Raw genomic sequence first — 13,847 nt, forward strand, 5'->3', positions numbered from 1 at the left:
AGCAGGGGCAGCCTGTAAGAAGACAGCAAAGTATTTTCAGGTAGCAAAGGCAAATCAAATCCCTCGTTTGGCTGCAAAATCCTGAGGAAGATTTATCAGACTCTGGAGTAGTGGTGCACTCTTCTACTGTGCAGCTACACGTGCGCAAATATGACCTTCATGGAAGAGTCATCAGAAAATAACCTCCGTTTGCAAAGAAACTCTAAATAATAAAATCTAAACAAGTCCTGTGGACTGATGAGGTTAATATAGAACTTTTTGGCCACAATGAGCAAAGATATGTTTGGAGAAAAAAGGGTGCAGAATTTCACCAAGAAAACACCTATCCAACAGTTCAGCATTGGAAAGCTGCAATCATGCTTTGGGTTTGTGTTGCGGCCAGTGGCACGGGAAACAATTCACTGGTAAAGGCAATTTAATACCAGCAAATTCTGGAAGCAAACATCACATTGTCAGTAAAGAAGCTGAAGATGAAAGGAGGATGGCTTCTACAACAGTATAATGTTGCTAAACATACCTCAAAATCCACTATGGACTACCTTTAGAGGTGCGAGCCTAAGGCTTTGCCATGATCCTCATAGTCCCCGACCTAAACTTCATCAAAAATCTGTGGATGGACTTCAAAAGAGCCGTGCATGCAAGACGGCCCAAGAATCTCACAGAGCTAGAACCCTTTGGCAAGGAAGAAAAAAATCCCCTAAACAAGAACTGAAAGACTCTGAGTTGCTACAGAAAGTGTTTCCAGGCTGTGATACTCAACATAGGGGGTGTTACTGAGTACTGACCATGCAGGAAGCCCAAACGTTGCTTCAGGCCAATTTTCCTTTTGTTATTTTGAAATTGTAAAAGAAAGAAATAAAAAAGGAATCTTGTTGAAAGAAATGTGTCATTTCTAATTTTATGCATGGCACTGCATATTGCACAGGTGTGTTGCAACAAATTCCCATACAATTATTTAAACTCCAGGCCAGACTGTTAATCTGCATGATAACATACAAGTTTATCAAACTGCTTGTTGTTTAGGAGCTTTTTTTTCTTCTTTAAAAGAAAAAGAAAAATTGGCAAAATGTCAACTTACAAGTTACAAGTAAGAGGAAATTGACAGATAAGGCTAATATTACTCAGTTTTAACTAACCACTCTGAATCAGCACCTCCATTATTCAGGGCTATAAAGTAGGTCACTAGTCATCATTAAACCAACTTTCACATTGTCAGACAGAACATGTTCATTTATAGAAAACAAGCACAGTTTAAATCACAGTTCTGGCCAGAAGAACAATCAGTCATCAGATATCTTCCTCAAATCATTCAGCTCAGCACAGTCCTTAATGTTTTTATCCATTGTCAGTAGATTATGTTTTTTTATTATAAATTTGTACCTCTTGCCTTACCTTTGCCACCTGTATTTACAGCTTGCCAGACATGTATGTCTCATCGCATTAACAGAAAGCTCTATTCATATCCATGTAATTTCACAACAGCTGTGTGAGTACAGTTGACATTCAATGCTTTAGGATGTGCTGACAAAACACACAATTCAGCACACTGCAATAGTGTGAAATACTACGAAGGGATAATACCTGTACTAAATTTGTCAACTAATCACTTAGTCAATCGAGAGAAAATAAATCTGCAGCTCCTCTGATAAGTGATTAGTCATTTAAGCTATTCAATGTGTAAAACAATCCAAGCCTCTCATTTGTAATAAGTTGCCGCTTTTCTGTTATTGTTTATATTGTTTTTAGTTTTTGGCCTGTGGGTTGAATGGAAAATGTGATGGATGTGATTTCATTGTTTAGACTAAACAATTATTAATTTAATCCCAAAAATAATCTTCCTTTAAATTAAGATAATCATTAGGTGTAGATTTAGAGAGTACTATGACAGAGAAACAGAGTGCTGACAATGAGAGGAGTTCTCTCCTCTCTCAGGTAACAAGAGTTAACTTGTTTAATTGCAGTTCACATTCCAGCTGAGACACGTCAAATACCGAGTCTACTCACACCAGGATTGAAGCAATATGAGTTTTCAAGGCCAATATACACAGTAACATTCAGCGGTACAGGCACAGTGTAGATGCCGCAGTCCTCTTTATCTCTATATTGATTATGAATATTTTACTTTTTATTCAAGCACAGAAGATGAATAATCACAAATATGATAGAAGTAGAATATCTTAGTAGTAATTCTCATCATAGTACAAAACTACTCAAACATCATTAGATTAAACTCTATAAAAGGCAAGTCTGCACATGATTATTTCCAATAATTTTTAAATATTATTAACATATCATAATAATAATTAACTAATAATGATTAATTTAGTCTATAAAATGACAAAAATAGAAAGTAACAGCCGACCACTGTCTTAAAATGAGTCTTAAAATATCAAATTGTATCTAATCATCAACTAAATTCACATAAAATGGACCAATAGTGAAAAAAAAAAAATAAATGTTTGAAGTTTTTTAACTGGTAATGATAGAACTTATCAAGTCTGTATTATAAATCTCCATTGTTTCCTTCTTTGTACAGTAATAATAGGCCAATTGTCAACATTTTTAAGGTAACATTTAAGTCAGCAAATACAAGCTGAGAGGAGAGGAGAGTTAACTCTATACCATCTGGAAAGAGTTAGCGAGCTCTTGAACAAAAGGAAAAGAGTGAAGAGAGGGAGAAAAAGACAGAAACAAGTTCTCTGATTTTTCTGCTTTACCCTGTAGCAAAATGGAGATTGTGATCAGCTAATTCAGAAAAGCAAACTATGGGGCTGTTTGTACACATGTGCACATGTACAAATTATTGTGGTCAAAAAAGTGACCATCAAAATACCATGAAAAAAGCTAGGTTGCAGGACTGAACTGGAGTTCCATTATTACACTACAATAGTTATAATAGATACCCCAACAACTGTAATTGATTATGTATGGGCTGCGTTTTCAAATCTGCATTAGCTTTATGGATTGGAATAAAACCTGCATTGGGGGCCGTGTCTCTGGTATACAGTGATGACAGCAATGTTACTGAACTCAGTTTAAAGCTCTTTGTCTTGGCCAATAGATTTGATTTCTCTGTTTGCATTGCATTTACAGAGTGAAGTTGTGCAGTGGAGTCAGGAATCCCACAGAAACCAATTTTGTCCCACACTGGGTCCAGTCAACAATCATTCCACTGTTTCATTCTAACACCAAACAGTGGGATCAGTCCACTGTTTTCTATCACTTCCACTTGATATGACTGCACACACTTCTATTCCACATGCTGCTATTGGCCACCACTCTATTGGAAGGCAAACCCACTCTATATAACAATATTCTGTTCAGCTCTATGTTACAGTGTACTATTCTGCTCTATGTGATGGAATTCTATGACAATATTCTATTAAACTCTATAAAATGGTAGAGCAGTGAATAAGTTAAATACAGGGTAGTCACTGAACACATTAGAAATACCATTTATATATAATACACATAATAAATTCTGTCTGTATATCATCTGCAGCCCAGTTCGGTTGGTTAAACATGTTTATTCTGTCCAGAGTTCTGTCGTGTTCTCCGGCTCTGTGCTGTTGTATTGTGCCATAATCCAGCACTGAAGGAGTTAAATTCTGTGCAGTGGGTGAACTCAAAGGAACTGGCGTTCACGTGGCTAAGCCGCTGTTGCTATGGGAGAGAGGCCAGACAGAGGAGAAAGAAACCCCTCTCTCTCTCCGTCTCTCTCACATTCCCATTTTCTCTCTTTCGTTCTCTTTCCCTTATCCTCTGCTCTCTTGTTCTCTCTCTACCAGAGAGCCTGGTTGGCTGGAAAGGCAAATGACTAATGAGAGTACACATCTCTCTCTCTCTTTCTCTCTCTGTTTTTCAAATAGCATTTGCTTCAGCTCTCTGAAACATCTCTCTCTCCGCCCTTCATCTCCACATCTCACCGTCTCTCCCACTCCATCCCTCTCTCTATTTTTCACTCTCTCTTTCATATCAGAAAGCTAGTCAGTGAGTCATGCACCAACAGCACAAGGCCAGGCTGAATATGCCAGTGTGAGATGTAAAGAACATTACAGCAGCCATCCAATCTCTGCCAGCTTCTCTTCTAATGAATGTCTCTTAGGAACTTTACTATTTTCACTCATTAAGAGTAACTAAATCTTTTAGATATACTGCAAACGTTTCTAGTACTGGAGCTAACAATTATTAAAGGAATGTTAATTTACGGTCATACATGACAAAGAAAAGCAGCAAATGCACACATTAATAGACTAATTGTTTATGCTCTAGTAGTTTCCTATAAATAAAGGTACCCAGCATAAAAAGTGCACAGCATGCAATAAAAGATCCCAGTCTCAAAATGAATGAATATTTTCGCATTATTTATGATGATTTTCTACACAACCAAACAACACTCACTTCAATCCATCACTGAAAACAAAGATCCAGTAAAAACCCTGCTACTTAGGCAAATGACAAAACAACAATGTGGCATATTTGAACATGGCATGAAGCTGATTTGATTATTTTATCTCAGGAACTTTATGAAGGCAGCATGGTTATGTTTACAATGCCTGGTAATACACATAATCCAGTTAAAGTACAATGAATGCGAAAGCACAGACTGGGACAGGACAGGAGATCAGGAGCAGGCAGGAAATGAGAGAAGAGGTTGGGTGGACTGGAACATGACACAGCTGGAAGAACAGTACAACATATAACAGCACAGTATAAGAGAAAACAAAACAAGACAAGACAACCAGCAAAAAAGGATAGACTGGACAAAAGCTAGCAGGGGTCAGACACAGCTAATCCAATACGTCTGCCTACAGTAGCAGTAACACAAGGCACTGCCCTGAGGACACTGGCATAATATGCAATTATTGTTATTAATCATGATCTTCACTATCAATTCTCAGTTTAGATTAAATCAAATTAGATTCAACTTTACGGTCATAACACAGAGTACAAGCACTGAGACAACCAAATGCAGTTTGCCATTTGACCAGAAGGCAACTGCAGATATACGTGTAAATATGTAGTACAGGTGTAAGAACTAGTAATGCAAGTAGTAGACATTATATACAGAATAAAAACAGGATATGAATACATGCACACACTATAGATCAGATATGTACAGTAAAGACAGCAGTTTGCTGTAGGGCAGATATGTACTGGTGAGCCTTCTTGACCATGTAGACACCCAAACCTCCATCCCGCTGATACAGATGGTTTTTTGTGTGTGTGTGCCACCTTTGGTCTTTCTGAACTCCACAACGATTAAAAAGTTGAAGCTGTTTTCTTTTTTTTGCATTGCTCTGAGAGACCAAACCAGTGGGAGGAAGAGTGGTCCTCTTTGAAATAAAACTAAAGAGACTGATGCTACGTCCACACAAATACATTTTCATTTTTAAAATGCGTTTTCAAATAAAAACGCTCTCTGTCCATAAGAGCGTTTTAGCTCCATATCAGAAACAATCTCCGTCCAGACTATCACAACTGATAATATATACATATCTGAGCAATCATGCACACTGAGCATGCGTGAGCCGGTGTAAACAGGAAGCAGATTGTCTATTCTGCAGTTGATTGGTTGCAAAAAATCCTACAAATGAGGAACAACAAAGAGACACCTTCAGTGCTAAAATGAAGAGTTTAACTGAACAGCTTCTAGCAAAGACAACAATGTAAAGGTAATTCATTATCATGTTGTATTCACCACTGTTAGTCGAGGCAGATGAGGGGGCCAATCAGGAGCGACTGCGGGTGTCTACATCATCATCTCCAAAGGTCTCTGTTTTCACCCGTCCAGACTCCAACACAGCCCCAGAGTCTTCAAACTAAAACGGGGCCCGCAGCGTTTCCAAAAGTCTGTTTTCTGTGCTCAAAAACACCGGAGTCGTGTGGACGGGAGGAGGAAACGCAGCAAGAGAGATGCATTCTAAAACAAAAACACCGTATTGTGGACGTAGCTTGAGGCAGGCCTATTGTTATTCATTCTCATGTGTTTTCTCACTGGCACAAATCAACCCTGTTAATGCAATGAATTAGTCGATGAAAGGCTAAGTGAATTACATTACAGACAGGTAAGACAACATTCCATTGGCCCCAGCTATCTCCGGAAACATAGCAACAACTAACGGTCACAGGTTCACCTCAGGGGGTGGACGCTCTACTCACCCTGTGTCCTGGATCCCGGAAATAAACTGAATACAAACAGCAGCAGGTGACATCTCATCTTCTACTCAAAAGAGAAGATACAGCCAAACTAGATGGACATGCATGAGCTGCAGTTGCTCAATTCATTTGGGAGATGTTCCAAACTGAATAAGCACAACCTCCTCATTACTGGCTACACCAAAATAGCTTCCCTCACATTCTTTGGTAAAACAGTCTAGTTAGAGGGCCGCGCCAGTTTTCCCTGACAGCAGTGTTCGAAAATACACAGCTCTGGGTCAAAGAAATGATATGGAAATGTTTCAGCTCAGAGAAAGACATTTATTAAAACACACACTGTGTTGAACACTAGTGGGACTTTCCCACCACAACAAAAAACACCAAATATGTGTACGTTTTAGACTGAAAATGCCAGTTTGAGTCAAAACCATGTTGTATTTTATCAGCTCCTCCGTCTCAAAACAGTGATTGGTGGATTTCATTCAGAGCAGTTGTGAGCATACAGGCTGTCTAATGGTGGGATGGAGATAACAGCAGTCAGACAGGCGGAGGTTTACTCATTCCATATTCAGCACACAGTCACAGTCTGTCTGGGCTTCTCACTGAATGTTTTACTAACAAGACTCTGGATCTACTGTTCTGGATAACAGTATAGTGAGCTATTGTAATGCTTCTCTTTCTTATCTCATATCAGTGGTGAACAAAAATCACCTTTTAGGGTAAAGTCATTTATATTTCATTATGCATATTAAACATGTAAATGGTCTACCCCTACCAGTCTGATAAGATTCAGGCAAAGTCATCCAACAGTTTTAGTTTTGCTCACAGGCAGTAGCATGGCTGAATTAGCTTGACACAGTCATCATTTCCATCTGTACAAAGATGCCTGACCGACTCCTTCACCCATCAACACAAACCCTTGCTACATCTTACTTGCTGTAATGTCACTGGTCGGGTCACCTTTAAGGGGAAACAACATGGTGGCTGTTCAGAAATCATTGTCAAAATGATCCTAAATGACCAACTAAAATCATCTAAACATCTGTAGATCTATCAGTATCTCACTGGGATGAAATTCATTCTTGAGCAGCAGGTTAATCAAACTAAACTTCCACGTGTGTTGTTTTGTCAGTTTTCTAATCAGACATGATATATTTTTAGCATTATATGTTTCTAAAATACAAATTCCATCACAGCTTAGCAATGAGAATAACAGCAGTGTAGCATAGTATACCAGGAAACCACAGCAGCTGTTGTGTAGTAGAGCCTAATGTATTCCCAGGGTTATCTGGGAAGCCTGTGAGCCTATGGAGGTTTTATGGCTGCCGTATGTAGCACTGTGATGTAGTGGAGCTTTAGTGCAGTGTGTGTGTGTGTGTGTGTGTGTGTGTGTGTGTGTGTGTGTGTGTGTGTGTGTGTGTGTGTGTGTGTATGTGTGTGTGTGTGTGACTGTGTGTGACTGTGTGTGACTGTGTGTCTGTGTGTCTGTGGAGGAGATGGGGGGAGGGTACGTCCAGCCAGAAATCCAGCCAGCCCATCCTGGCTTCAGATTACATTTTGTTTCCTTAGGCACCAGAAAACAAACCACTAACAGTCAGTGTATCCAGTTGCCCAAACACCACATAACCTGGGAGTCACATAGCAATACTGCAGCTCAGTGTGCGAATGTCTATCTGATAAATAAAGACTAATTATATAATCATTCTACAGACAACATTTATGTCTCTGATTGCACTGAAATACTGTTAAATGCTAAAACAATAACAAACCACTGAGAGCCTGAGGAGCTTCGGTTGGGTCTGTTGACACCAACGGAAAGACATGATGCACAGTGAATATTGGGACACATAAACATTAAAACACACCTGAACGTTACTCAGTGACAATAAACACCCCTGTCTATAAAGTCAGTCAATACATTATGTATCTAAACCTGTTGACATGTTAAGGCTGACTGCACAAGAGAAATAAACCACCACATTCTCATCTACGGGGAGCGTAATATCAGTCATTATCCTTCTTTGTACCTCTACGTATGTGTTTCCATTTCATTCACTGAGGTTTCTTAACTGTGACTATTGTGAACCCTAAATCACAACATTACAATATACCCTGCCACATGCCTGTAGTGGAGGAGTACATGCTGTATATTATAGGCTATTAGTTTTAGTTCATTCAATTGCTTAATATAAGACTGGGAAATATAGTTGAACTTATTATCAAGCTATTAATGACATTTTCTGATATCTATATATCACAATATGTCAAGTGAATACAAAAATCACATATTAAAAAATCAAACTGGTGTTGAAAACAATGATCTGTTTTCCATGACTGTTACACATGTGATATATTGTTGAGTAATTTTGTCACTACAGCCTGCTGAGAAAAAAATGAAAAGATCATATCATCACAATGTTATGCAGGTAAATGATAATATCTAAAATAGACAATGTCTAATACAAGTTAATGTTCCTTCATAATTTAGTACTGTGCGAATTAAACCCAGAAAAGGGAAGAGTTACCATTTTCACAAGTGCAAACTGTAATATATACAATGCACTGAACAGCATTCAAAGTAGTCAAAAATCAAAGGGTAAAGCCAAATTCATATCAAAGCATATATGTGTGCAGGCACGACTCTAGCATTGACATTAGAAGGCTAAAGATTCTCTCCAGGCCATGTTTATTCTCTGCGTCTCTAGTATGTGTTTCCACTCTAAACAATGCTGCTATTCAAGAGCCAACACATACTCACACGCAGCTTAGAAATGTTTCTAAGCTAGCTGAACTGCAGCACTGCAACAACCATGCAGAGACTGTGTATGTGGAAGGTTCTTCCCTGGTCACAGCCTGTCATTTTCTGCTGATTAGCCACATGGAGATGAACTTCAGGCCACATCCCCAAAAACAAACTAGCAGCAGTGCTACTGTAAACATACACACACACACACATACACAGTGGACTGTAATGGAAAACAAAGGCTCCTATAGGCAGTGACCTGGTTGCCCCGCTCTTTCCATTCATTGTGAATCCAGATGAGTGCGGCACTTTTATGCCTAATATGCCAGCATAGGGTTCTGCTGCTGAGCTTTTTCTTTTAGCTTGCATCAGTGTCCCTTAAGTCCCATCAAAAACTAAGTGTCTGCAAGGGAATTACAATGCTGTTTAGATTCTCTGTATTTCATTCTGTATGTCACACATTCTCAGCTCTCTCTCTCTCTCTTTCATTTTTATTTATCAGACTCTGTCGCTGCCATTTGAACTCCTCTGTCATGTATTTTTCTGTTTTCTGTTTCAGTCTCTATCCCTGCAGCATCAAAAGTGGGTTTACTGGAAAATAATTTACAATGCCATTAATGGAGTTGTGTATCTTAATACATAAGGACTTTTTTTAATTCAATGACGAAAAAGAGAAATGTATTCCTCTTCCTCAAGAGCCAAGCTAACTAAAAGTATTATCGGGTTCATCAGGTGGAAAGTACTCAGACAATGGGACCTCAAATGGATTTTGAGCAACTGCATGACCACAATAGATATTAGTACTAACATTTAGCTCAGATATCCAGTAAACAAAACTAGACTGCCCTGTGCTGTTACACCAATAGTTCAGTATCATTAATAAATACACAGACTATGCCTCAACCCGCTGTTTCATCATATCACATACATTTTATCAGATTTACTAATTAGTTATGAGCCCATTGCATAATGTGAACTAAGGGTTAGACTATGAAGCTGTGCTTTTATGGCCTGCTACAAAGCAGAAGGAATATCCCAAAAGAATAAATAACATATGCACTAACAGCTGGGCAGCCTACAGTTATCACTACAATGACTCCATATTAAATTCATTGCTATTACTGCTCTCATATATCCTATACAGAGAACTGGCTCTAAACCAATTCAGCAAAATGCATCAGTAATTCTAATATTTGCTTGTCCTCATTTTCATTGTATAGCCCACATCAGATCTAAGCCAGCCAAACTGTTCTAATCCCCTGCTAGACCAGATGTCTATTATTGGGCCACGCTAACCATAAATACACCATTAAAGATCTTTAAATAATAATAATGATAATAACAATAATAATCATCATCATCAGTAATGCCACAGCTGCCAACAGTACCCACAACCATTTAGCTAAACAAATGTCTGCCAGGCACAGTTATCATAGTTTTACTAATAATGTTGTATAGAGATGTCATAGTACGTAATTACACATTATTCTGTCATAAGGGTTACAACACTTGAGCAGCCCAGCAGCAGCATCCCTGTTACTGTCTGCTGTTATCTGTGGTTCATGTGCTCCATTAGCTTGGTAAATTATCATTGTATATAACTCTGAACTACAATACATACTAGGACTGCTAACCTTGGATTACTGCACAAAGAGTAGTAAAATGCCACCATGTACAGTGATTGCATAAAGTGTGTAGAATCAGGCCCTGTGTAATTATTCCCATCTTGTGTACTGACTCACATCAGTGCTTTATTTTCAGTTCTGCTGCACATCATGAAATATAAGTGAGCTTTATATTACACAGAGGCAAATCTCAAAATATGTCTCAAATGCACATATGCTGTCTAATGAAGCAAGAGCCCCCAGTGATATCTTCACACCTGAAAAATATTGAGTTCACTAGTTCACAAGTTAAGACAAGGAAAAGCAGTTGCTGATTAACTTTCTTTTGATCTACTAATTAATTGATTGACCGTATCAGCTCTATATTATAATTATTAGCTGTTTGAGATCAGTGTTGTGAGCTGACTGCATATATCCAAGAAAATAAATGTTATTGTCATAAAATGCTTCCAATCAGAGTGATGATTAAACCATGGTGATTTTAGACATCTGATGCTTGGTGGGAGGGAATTTCAGATTAATCTCCATAATCAGTTTATATTATTATATTATATTATTCTCCCACTAAGACATATAGCTATGAACCAATAAGTTTTGGTGAGCCATTGCTAACCCACTATACTCCTGTACTACTGGCCGATCTGACCACAGACACTTGACAAAGGCCTGACAGCTTGGCTTGACACACTTCTTCTAATCTAATCTCCAATCCTTCTCGACTGTATTCACTCAGCTAGTTAAGCCCCTTGCTAATGAGACTGTGCCCAACTGTATGGAATTAAACCAGAACACTACTCATTGCCTAAATTATATCACACACAATAACCAAGCGTAATAGGAGGGTGAAAGCATGTTTGTTGTGTGAAACATGAAATAAGATGTGTAGATGAGGGATCATGCAATTACAAGTGAGAGGTGTTCAGCTATGACATTATAATTGATCCATGGAATTATGCCACCTCACTATTCCTGTCAAAAACATAGAGGACTTGATGTAAATGCTTGATTTAAAGAGAGAATAACAGAAAGCCATGGACGTGTGACACCAGGAATTCACCACTGACTAATCCCATAGAAAGCACCACAAGTAGTCAATGACATGTGAGGCCCACTGACTTGTATGCTGGTATGCTGTATGCTAATTCTATTCTTTAAAATACATCTGATAAACACAAAAATACTGAACTAACAGATGTCTCTCAAATTGAAGACCAACCTTACCAAAGACCTATGACCATTAGATGATAATATCATATCTGATGACTTACTGTCCTCAAGAAATGGCACATATGTACAAAGACAACACGCTAGATAATTAAATCAGACCTGTGCTTGGGTTTGGCCAGTTATCTGCATAGGCAGATAGAAGGATTCTGTGAACAAAAGAAAACCGGGGAACAGGCACTGTACAATGAGAGTGCAGTGTATCAGCCAGCCAATGGCTTGTCATGGCATATATTTCACTGTTTGCTGGTTTTTACATGTTAACCCACTGAAAAATACCTCTCTTTTTGTTTTTTGTTTTTTTAAAGGAGGGGTAAAATAAATCAGACTAATATATTGCCAAGATTTCCATCCATCACTGCCTGTCTACTGACTGTATTAAGAACGCAATAATTACACATCATGCTGAAAATATATCTGCTCCTGAAAGCTCTAACAGTGACAACACTGAGCTGTCTTGAAATTGCAGACAATATTTTACATGATAAATTGCCCATTGTTCAGCCTGCAGCCAGGCAGTTCTATGTTTTTACAAGTCCTAGCATTCCTGCGTCCTTGTCCAAGACGGAGGGGTTGTTGTCCGCCTGACACAGGCAGACGGGCTTCACGGTCGATCAACAAGCACAAACAACGCAGATTGTAGCCAATAACCACGAGGTAACGGGGATTAGTCTAACGTAAAGGCTGTAACGCGGGGTAAATCTAGGAAGCCAACCTCACCTCCCGTCAGCTGATTTACAGTATACAGCAGATTAAAGCATTTAGCCGCTCGGGACTCGAATTCCTACACATGCTTTTACCAATGCAACCTGTCTCAGACAAACAACACAATATCTGCTCAAATTCCAGGTGTCTCCAGTCAGCAGATTGATTCATGTGAAATTGACGCTTCACGTTATGCACTGTGTTGAAGACAGTGTACCTACATGGAGCCAACTGTGTTTAACCATTATTAGCATGTAATAAATGTGAAGACATGGTGGTTCGTCTCTTCATCACAGTAAATGATTTATGAATGAGACAGGTTTAGGGATTTTGATGTAAATAAGCGGTGTGTTGTCTGGACCAACGCTTACTGTTTGCTTTCCATAACCCCCTGCTGGTAGTCCGCCTCCCAACTTGCTTAAGTGCTCAAATAACTGGTCCAACTTGTACACTCAAGAACAAAGACAAACGTTCTGGTGAAAAATAATGATAAATATAAGCGGTGTACTCACTGGTTCAATGAGCCGTAATAACTAACACATATCCACACAATAATTTCCGCCTGGCAAGCCTACAACATTGCCTCGCTGGCTAGCCACCAACCGCAGAGATTTCCCCATTTGCTTTGCATGTAACAGAGTAAAGAGGAGCACAAAGTCGGCGTTTTCCTTACCGTCAGGTCGGGATTGTCGCTGTCACGGTGGTTGACGGCTCGTATGACCCCGGACCTCCACGGCCACCGACCGATGTCGCCGATTTCAGGCGGCTTGTCCCCGCTGACACAGAGGAACCGCTTCCCGACCAGCTCCGGCCGAGCCTCGACTGCCATGGCCCTTTGCTGGTCCAAACCCCCCCTCGAAAAAACTTCCCAACAACGACGCCCTTACAGACCTGTCATTTACGAATCCAAGAATCCAACGGTAGAAAGAAAATCAAAAAGGAAAAGTTATTTGTCGCTATAAGCTGAAAAACCGACCCGGGGGATTTAAATGTGTAGCAGTCTCCACCCGCTCGAGCGTCAGTCTCTTTTCTCTCCGCTTGAAAAAACGGTGGAACACTGGACCGCATCACCGCCGCCATCCATAACTTGTGTTTCTCCGCTGGATCCCATGGCATTCACACGACCGTAGCACGACTGTGTCCCTCCGCTCAATTAAACCCCATCCGTACTAGTTTCGCCAAGCATCGACTACAACTGCTCGTGCTTGCAGAGCTACTACGACTGCTGTTAACACTAAGTGTTGGCAACTTCTACCGGTATTACAATTGTAATAACACTACTACTATTGTTCGTTCTAGTGCCACTGTTGGTACCACAGCTACTATTATACACAACAACAGCAGTATCCATGTAGTCTATAGTAACAGGCTTTAAGATATTAAAGTCAGGT

The 13,847-nt window shown here is 39.5% G+C and overlaps 1 protein-coding gene across 2 annotated transcripts in view; it reads right to left on the bottom strand.

Annotated features, from left to right (window-relative positions):
* Positions 1-13,494, bottom strand: part of jmjd1cb (jumonji domain containing 1Cb) — a 123,139-nt gene extending 109,645 nt beyond the window's left edge. For both annotated transcript variants that reach the window (XM_056365519.1, XM_056365518.1), the window contains exon 1: positions 13,130-13,494. In XM_056365519.1, coding sequence (XP_056221494.1) covers positions 13,130-13,285 — 156 coding nt within the window. In that variant the 5' untranslated portion in view covers positions 13,286-13,494. The remainder of the gene's footprint in view (positions 1-13,129) is intronic.
* Between the last annotated feature and the right edge of the window lie 353 nt (positions 13,495-13,847).

The sequence above is a fragment of the Seriola aureovittata genome, chromosome 21 (genome assembly GCF_021018895.1).
Source record: "Seriola aureovittata isolate HTS-2021-v1 ecotype China chromosome 21, ASM2101889v1, whole genome shotgun sequence".
In the NCBI taxonomy this organism is placed as follows: Eukaryota; Metazoa; Chordata; class Actinopteri; order Carangiformes; family Carangidae; genus Seriola; species Seriola aureovittata.